Source organism: Myzus persicae, unplaced genomic scaffold (assembly GCF_001856785.1).
Source record: "Myzus persicae strain clone G006 unplaced genomic scaffold, MPER_G0061.0, whole genome shotgun sequence".
In the NCBI taxonomy this organism is placed as follows: domain Eukaryota; kingdom Metazoa; phylum Arthropoda; class Insecta; order Hemiptera; family Aphididae; genus Myzus; species Myzus persicae.
Genome location: NW_019102237.1, coordinates 209227 through 218193, shown reverse-complemented (window position 1 = coordinate 218193; position 8967 = coordinate 209227). Strand labels below are relative to the sequence as shown.

Below are 8967 nucleotides of genomic sequence, written 5' to 3'. Positions count from 1 at the left end.
GGCAGTCGACAACTATCAGGCCGAGTTCGATTTTACTATTTCAATTCCCAACAAAATTTAATAATATTCATTCAAGTAGTCATACTTCTGTCGCGTGTACTGACACACACACGTATTTTTTAGGTAGGTATAGGTATCTAAACGACGAAATAACAAAACCATATTAAGTATATAATAAGCATTTATAATATTATATAGTGGTGAATTAATTATTAAAATACAGCTTCGAAACGACGGTATAAGTACACACAAATTGTTACATTAAAATCGTGTTCAATAAGAGTAATTATAACCGTTATGTTATTATAAAAATAAGCGTTAAGCAATCGATACAGGTTTCCTGAAATAATTATTATCGAGATTGACCGTGAGACGGATAAAACATATAAAAATATGAATTTGATGCACAAAATAATAATTCACACACATTTAGTGTCAACATTAAAATATTTAATATGCTTTTACAGTGTAAACGAGTACAATATTATGAGCTTTCGAAGAGCTCGCGATTTTATGTAGTTTTAAAGCTAATACGCCACCCTCGGACGTAATAATATCATAATAATAAAAAAAAAAGACGCCACACGCCCATTCGGCCGAGAATCGTTTGCAAAAACCGTTGTGACACTGAAGACGATATTTTCTTCGTGCCAGTTTTTTTGTCGTCCGTTTTTTTCGTCCACTCGGTCACGAAAAAAGTTGTTTACAAGTTAAAAAAAAAATACATACAAACACTTAGATATTTTTTGTAAAATAGTTACAACTCTTTTCGTACGCACATGGAAAAAAGCGGCGTTTTTCAAAAATTATTTAAAATTTGGATACTACTCTCTAGTGCTGACCTACTTCTGCTTGAAGTAGATTGAAAAGTCGAATGGTTTTTTTTTTCGCGTAATCGCTACGACTTGCGGATTTGGCGGCTGATTATGTAACGGGTTTTGTATACCTACCAATATGTTCTATAGGTATTACATAGTACCTAGGTATAATAAGCTGAGATTTAGTTTCTCGACTGTTTTTGACGAACAAACGCATTAACTGTATGGACGTGTGGCGCTAACGAAACGTTAAAGTATAAGTCATTTAGAAAATATAATGAAAAAATAATAAAAGTATAATTACTAAAAAAAAATGTGAAATATCGACGACCGTCAGTTATATATGATATTGACAAAGCTTTATAAAACGTTAAAATATTGTTTGCGATTATTGGAGGGGTCGTCGATAAAAACATTATCAGCATCATTCGGATGTTGTGCAATCCATCATCATGTCATCGTCAACACCGCCGCAGTTGCCGATGTTGACCATCAAGTGCTGCTCCGACAGTTTGGCCACCTTGCGCGGCATCCGCTGTTCGTCCATTTCCTCGTCGCCGATGTCGGCGAATATACGGCGGCGGAAGGCCCCGGGAACGGGTTGGCGCAAGAGTTCATTGGCGGCGACAGATTCAGGGCTGGTGGCGGAGTCAGTGTCGGAGTTGGAGGCGGGCGGGGAGCTGAGGTTTAATGCGGGTAAAGCGTGAGAAGTGGACGCTACACAGTATAGACATGTATTGGTGGCGTCGCGGACCGGTGAGGAGGAGTAGGTGGCGGTGTTGGTGGAGGCGGAGGCGTATGTGGCGGAGTAGGAGGGGTCCCGTCCAGTGGAAAGTATAGGGGCCACGCGGGGGGTTGCGGGCGCGGTTCCGGCTGAATTTGCGGTGCTGAAGAAGTTGGCGGCGGTAGTTGCGGCTGCAGCGCTGGAGAACTTGTCGGCGGTGGGGTTGGGGAGTTGGAAGGAAGAGATGTTGACCGCGCGGTTTCCGGGCATGTTGACGTTTTCGAACGGGAATCCGATGGCCGGTAGAGAGACTGAAGGCTGGGCCGCGATGGTGGGGGCGATTCTGGCGATTGGCGGGTTGTTTGGCAGTGGTTCATCACCTCGTTGAGCGGCGAAATAACCCTCGAGCGCGTCCAATCTATCCTGTAGTGTCGCCAGTGGCGCGTAGGGTATAATTGGTGGAGCACCTTCGGTCGATGGATTGCGAGGATCGGGCGTGCTTGCCGATTCCGCCTTTTCTTCGGGCAACTGATCGTTCCTCATGTACGAAACGAGACGGGGCAGCTGTCAAACTGCAACACAAACGACAAAGCAGATCGTTATAACTTATAATATATGGATAGTTAGGTTGGTACCAGAGCTGAAGTGGATTAAGAAACCTGGGTGGGGGGGGGGGGGGGGGGTTCTTTCAAGGCTCCCATTGTTTTTGACCACTCGTCATTAACTTTATCAGGTCTCAGGTAACTGCAGTTAGTCGAGTAGTCCCAAATTTATGGAACCCCGTAAAAATGTAGGGCCCGGGGGGAGTTTCCTCATCCCTCTCGGTAGGACAGACGACAGGTATTGTAATTATTAGGCAAAACTATACAAAGGGTATGGTGGTACGTGCGGCCAAGACTACCCTTTTCGACCGAAATCGTCGAAACCGGCTTTCAACCCTTTCGACCCAACCTAAAAATTTGATATTTACTTTATAATGCTATGTTATGCATACGGAACATGGAAAGTATATTATATCAAGGGTATTGCAAACGGTCTGTGTGGACATTTCAACCGAAATGTTAATAAATATTCTGTATATAGATTAGTAATACGATTATGACATTGAAAAGTTATTTGAATTTAGTAATTTACGTGTATGTCTAAACTAATAGCTGATAAGCTAACTTTTTTGAATTTCTGTTTCTCAACACTCACACGTTTTGAACGAATATTGAAAATTATGAGTATTCGAAATTAAAATTAAATATCTTAAAATGCGGTCTAGTCGACCTCAAGTAGGCAATATTATTAACTAATTTAAATCAGCTTTCGGAAGTCTTATTGCGTTATCAGTCCCATCGATGTACGATTGACAAAAAGTATACATATTACATTGTTCACCGTTCACCGTTCACGCTCTCAACGCCGAGGTGGTGACTTTTAAGTGCGAGACGCGATGTCTTGAGCTAAAATGGTTTTTAAAATTTTGATTCCAATATCAGATATTTATTTAATCGAAAATGCCGGCTTTCGCTTATTATCGAAAATACCATACTTGTTTAAATACCGAATACACAGTAGGTACCTCGGTATTTTGTATTTTCACTGAATTAACAAGTGTTACAACCCAGGAAAATTATACATCTGTTTTAATAATTATGTTGCTATTTATCGTACACGGAACTGTCTTCAGAAACAAAAAAAAATCATTGTAAACATAATTTAAAATCTATAAATTTTTCGCTACGTTTGGAATCTAAAATGTTTGTATTTCATGTCGAATATGATTTTTATTTTATTAGGTTGGCAATTAAAATTGTTATGTTAAAGTGTATATAGACATCGTCGTAATTTGCATATGGAATACTATATTGCATTTAAATTTAAATATGGTATCATAATAATTTTTTCTATGTACCTAATCATATTTAATTAGCTGGCCACTTATTAAAAAAAAAGTTAGCGATGTTTTTAAATGTATACTTTAATATTATAATTTATAGTAATGCCATTAATACAAAAACCAGTTAGGTCAAAATATAATAATATTATAATATATTTAACGCGGCCGAGATCATTAGTATACCTGAAAAATAAAATAATTATAGAAGATAAGAGAGAACATTTCATAGGTACCACATAATATAATTATATTTTATTGAACACGAGTACTAAAGCTTGTAATTTCGAAACAATATAAGCAAAACTGAGTATTATTGATCAATTACAACCGTATTTTCGATGAATATTATTATACGAATTATCGGCCAGGATAAAATTTTTATACGAATTGTCTGTTTTGACGAACTGCCTGGATGTCGTAGTCGCGTACTACTAACCAAACACCAGTAAAATTATTATAATTTATATCAAACGACAAACCGTCGACGCGTCTGTCGAAATCATTTTATTATATTTATAAATTATAATATTCTGTAGGTTACAACAAACGAGAACAATCAATAATAATAATCAGACAATATAATATTAATAGTACATAGACAAAAGCAGGATAATAATATCATTATATAAGTGATAACAATAAACGTTGATGAGCTCTGACATCACGTCACATTATTACGCTGTCAAATTATATTATCTATCATATGTTTATGTGTCATATTTACAATAAGCTCTTCCAATAATCTCCCGCGGTTTGGCTACCATCATAAACCGTTTAAATTAAATATTATACTTTATAACTGTTTACAGCCACCGACACAATGACCGAATGGTCGACGCCGAATGTGTGTAAAGAGTTGCCTATAAAATGTTTCTTATAATCTATAATGTTTTAGTCACGACGAGGCCCCATAAGTAGGAATTGTTTAATAATTTTATTATCCAATAAATGGTTCGGTAATAATAAAGTATTAAACACTTTTAAACGAGTGTTCTTTTCCCTTTTGGACAGGAATGGCCACACATAGGCAAAACTAAACATTCATTACCAAGCGTACTGTAGCAGGGGAGGTTCTATTTATATAATACATATTAAATAGATCAAAGTTTAACCAAAATGGAGGAAGGAGATTAAAACATTTTATCAAGACTCTCAGTACGAAGTTGATGTTTTATATTAATAATATCCATTATTTATTTTATTTAATGATAATTTTACAATTCTATGGTAGATATACTTAGGTAAGAAGTAGGTACAATTATTAATTAATACATAGACAAATGACAAAAATACTTGGTCAAAATACCAAGGTATGGGGGGAGGGGATCATCAATCAATCGCCTCCCCGCTCCCCAGTTTGGGTTGTGGCCAAAAGCGCAAAAAAAATTCATCTTTTTCGAAATATAACTAGAACTATAATTTTCATAAATCACATTTCATGTAAGTTAATACTGTTTATGCTGTACTATAAAGTTATTTAAAATGATTATGAACTTATAAATAATAAATATGAACCGAACTCGATCGCTATTGTTTTTGAAAAAGAAAAATACACTATATTGAAGTAATAAATATTATTATAATGACGGTATATTTTTAAACTAAAACAAAATAAACGATTTGTGTTGATGGGGATCACCGTTTATACGTCCTGTCGTATGATGACTATAATTTTATAGAAGTCCAATGGTTTGTGGCTACAAAACTAGCAAATTCAATTCCGGTTGGCTACAGGTAGCAGTGATCTCATTAATACCAACAATCTCATTAGCAGACACGTGACCCATCATGTGTTTCGGTAGAAGAACCTAATCAATATAATACAATAAAGCCATATATAGGTACTGTTGTATGAGTGAAAAACGACCAATTTGTTCAGTACATGTAGGTTCTTATACTTTTGTGATGTTAATTTTATTTGCATCGTACAAAATTGTGAACAAAATACATTTTAACCTTGCACGTATAAATATATTTTTTTTAATAAGGTAACCCACCGCCGCCCGTTGAGAATTCCACAGAGCTGCATTATTATAAAGTCATTATATTTACCACTCATTAGTATTTAGTACTATCGTTAGTATCATTATTTCTACGCGTTATAACTTCTATGCGTTACACACAGATGACAGCAGATGTAACGCTGCAGACATGTATTTAGGTATGTATACCATCAGAGGCGTGTTAAGTATATTGGTAAATGGGAAGGGGGTAGGATGTATCGAATAAAGGCTAAAGAATACACGAAAAATAGGAGTTTAAAGAAAAGTATTATTAATTACCAATATATGTTTATACCGACGTCTCGAATTTACGATTAGTGTTTTTAAATATAACTAAGCGAAAAAAGGCCGAAAGTAAAATAGATTAGACTAAAGCCGATGTTATTCATACTCGCGTTCGTATTTAACCTTGGCGTACATTCAATTCCCAGAGTGATAAAATCAGGAATTGTTTGAAAAGCGATAACATCGATGGATCATTAAAATATGTAGGTATAGGTAAGCAATTATAATATATATCGGGGAAACAGGGAAATGACCACCGAGGACAAACTTCACCTCACAAACTGCTTAGGCATAAAATATGTACAGTCGTATAGATATATTTAAAATTTAAATGAAGATAGCGACGAGAACGAATAGTGAAGGAGAGCGGGGTCTGTGGCCCGTCGTAAGGTTGTAGAAATGTAGTAATTTGTTATATGGTGGCCAATCGGCCGTTTGGTTTTGTCATTGGTAGAAAATATATTATAAATAATTCAATAATATAATGTATACTTGGACTCTATATAGAGAAGATGCTATAATTTTATTCAAAAATACAGGTTTTGATTAATGCACTAAGAAATGTGAACCCAAAAACATTTCCCATGCACTCGCTCAATGCACTGTAGTTAGTTGGGATTAATATATAATAATATGTAAATGTTAATTCCGTTTGCGTTTATATTAAGCTAGTATATATTTTGTACACGAACTACGATCGGTAACACATTTTTGACATTATAAACGTTATATTTTACATTATTCATTTATTTTATATACAAGGTCCCAATATATATATTTTTTGTTTTATAATTAATAATAATATATGATAAATTATGTTTTTTTAATCCATTCTACAGCTTATTTCGAACAGTAAGATAAACAACAATAATGATATAATAAGTTGGTAAGAAATTTCTGAGCCTCGTGTAGGTAATTAAAGCTGTGTTTAAAGAAAATAATCTTGCCTTATGCAATTCAAAATATAACAAAACAATATAATTTATCGTAGTTTTTTTTTCGACATCATGTTTTATCACAACAAACATTCGGTATACGAATGATTTAATTGGTGTCATTATATTATAAACTACGATTAAAATTTAATAAAATATAATGCCATCATTTCAATATCCATATCATACTATGATTGATGACATTGATTACATATTATTGAATTATAAAAACCAGTTGGCCAATGAATAAATATTAAAATAGTTTTATACTTGATTACAAAATAATTTATAAATGACACGTGCCAAAGCAAGTGGTGTCATATAATCCCGAACCCTCCCCGCCCTTTGTAAACGCCACTCACAAGATCGGCAAGAAACCCAGACCGTTATGCAAAAGACTCAAATTAAAATAAATTAATTACATAAATAATATAATAACTTTATCCTCTGTCCAATGTTACTCGATACTTCAACAGCATACGTCATCTCCTCAATACGATCAAACAACATCATCGGAGGTGAGCCTCTCTTAAAATAGGTATTTAAGTTTTTTTAAAGACCCCGATAGAAAAAAAAAATTCTATTTAAGCCCCGTTAACAATATTATGTGTTAATGTTTGATAAAACTGTATGGCTAACGCATGTACCTCCAAAACGTAATAATAACAATAATAATAATAAAAGTAATAATAATGATAATAGTTATAAGAAAAAAATCCCTTATTGCCTTATACATTATTTTAAACGGATAATATCGAATTCATTCGTACACGTAGTAATATAATCTATTATCGTTCTATAATCAAACAGTGACATTATTATAATATTGTTTCGCGTCAAAATACTTACTAATGCCAATGGCTGCCGGACGGCGCGAAACGAAAATCTGTTGCAATGGTTGGCAACAGCGGTGACGTCGACAGAGTGTTTCAGGTGCCGGTGATCGCTGGTCGTCGCCGGAGCAAGTAAGGACAGGTCCCTTCGTCGCACCGTCGAAGACTGAAGAGCCTCGGCGCGGAATGCTCCTGAAATGCCAAATGCCGATGCACGCGGTGCACGCGTCGGGTTTCTGAAACTCGGCGCGTACTTGCGTCTGTGCGCGCGCATCTCAGGCGTACGCACAACCGTCGTGCGTGTGGGTGCGTGTGGGTACGGACTCGCGTGCGCTGGCGCGTGTGCGTGCGCGCGCGCGCGCCGGTTGCGCTGGTTCGGTCCGGGACGACGCACGCCGCCGGGAAGAACGACCGTCGAACAGCCATTATAGATAATATTGTTATTGCTTACGAGGATGAGACGTACGGTCGACCGTATTCCGGTGCGGTCGAAGAGCGCAATAATGATATCATAATAGCTACCAAAGTGGTTACCTACGCCTGCCCATTAAGGTGTGGTATCACCGCGGACCGCGAGTCGTAACCACGGTATACGGACACGGTAATATTATTTCATACACCATATTTTTTGCTTGTACATTTCGATAATAATTTTGAAACACCGACAAAACAGTGCGTAATTACAATATCAGCCAATATCACTGGCATAGGTGTTATGTCTGTGTGGTATACTATACACTATTATTATCTATCTCAGTGGTCGATAATATTGGTATAAAAATGGACCATCATGTATTGAAATTATTAGTTATTCGGCTCAAGATTCGACTGATATCGGAATGACAAAAAATTGTTTTTGTCGCATGACCCGTCTGTAACCGTTAAGGTGACCAGAGGAATTTTATTTCTACAGAGGAAAACGTTTTTCCAACGTTCGAAACGTTTGTAAGATTATTGAAATTCGCAAGCACTTGCAGGCGCGGTATGTAAATAAATTATCCTTGGTATACAAAAAGTCATAAAATATAATTATATGCCATTGGAAAAAATAGCATAGACGAACTCGACCACGGTATAGGCCATTGGAATTGAATTCGACAAGACTGGCGTTTACCGCTATAGCATTTCCCCCTGGCAGACTTTTCGATCACAGAATATACCATGTAGGTATATCAGGTATATGGTTGGCCGTAACCAGATTTCGTCGCGACGTCGTTTCAAAGGAATAATAATAATAATTGTAATCGCCGTTCGTCAATATTGCGCTGATTTTTCTATAGATTTCCTGCAGATGTTCAATTTCGCCAGGAAAATAATTACGAAACTATAAAAATATATCTTTCTATAGTGTTTTTAGATATTTTATTTCTATCGAATATACACAAAACGTGTTTAAGTCAAAAGTCAACTAAATTGTAAAATAGAATTAAAATTATAAATTACTTTTTTTGACATTTTTCCCACACGATATAACACTATAACAG

General features: G+C 35.9%; 1 protein-coding gene across 1 annotated transcript; it reads right to left on the bottom strand.

The window, feature by feature from the left end:
- Positions 1-205: 205 nt before the first annotated feature.
- Positions 206-7679, bottom strand: LOC111031630. The gene is made up of 2 exons (XM_022311655.1): positions 7500-7679; positions 206-2114 (listed from the first exon to the last, which is right to left on the bottom strand). Exon 2 carries the CDS (start codon positions 2083-2085, stop codon positions 1243-1245), a length of 843 nt encoding a protein of 280 aa, XP_022167347.1. The 5' UTR covers positions 2086-2114; positions 7500-7679; the 3' UTR covers positions 206-1242.
- Positions 7680-8967: the final 1288 nt, after the last annotated feature.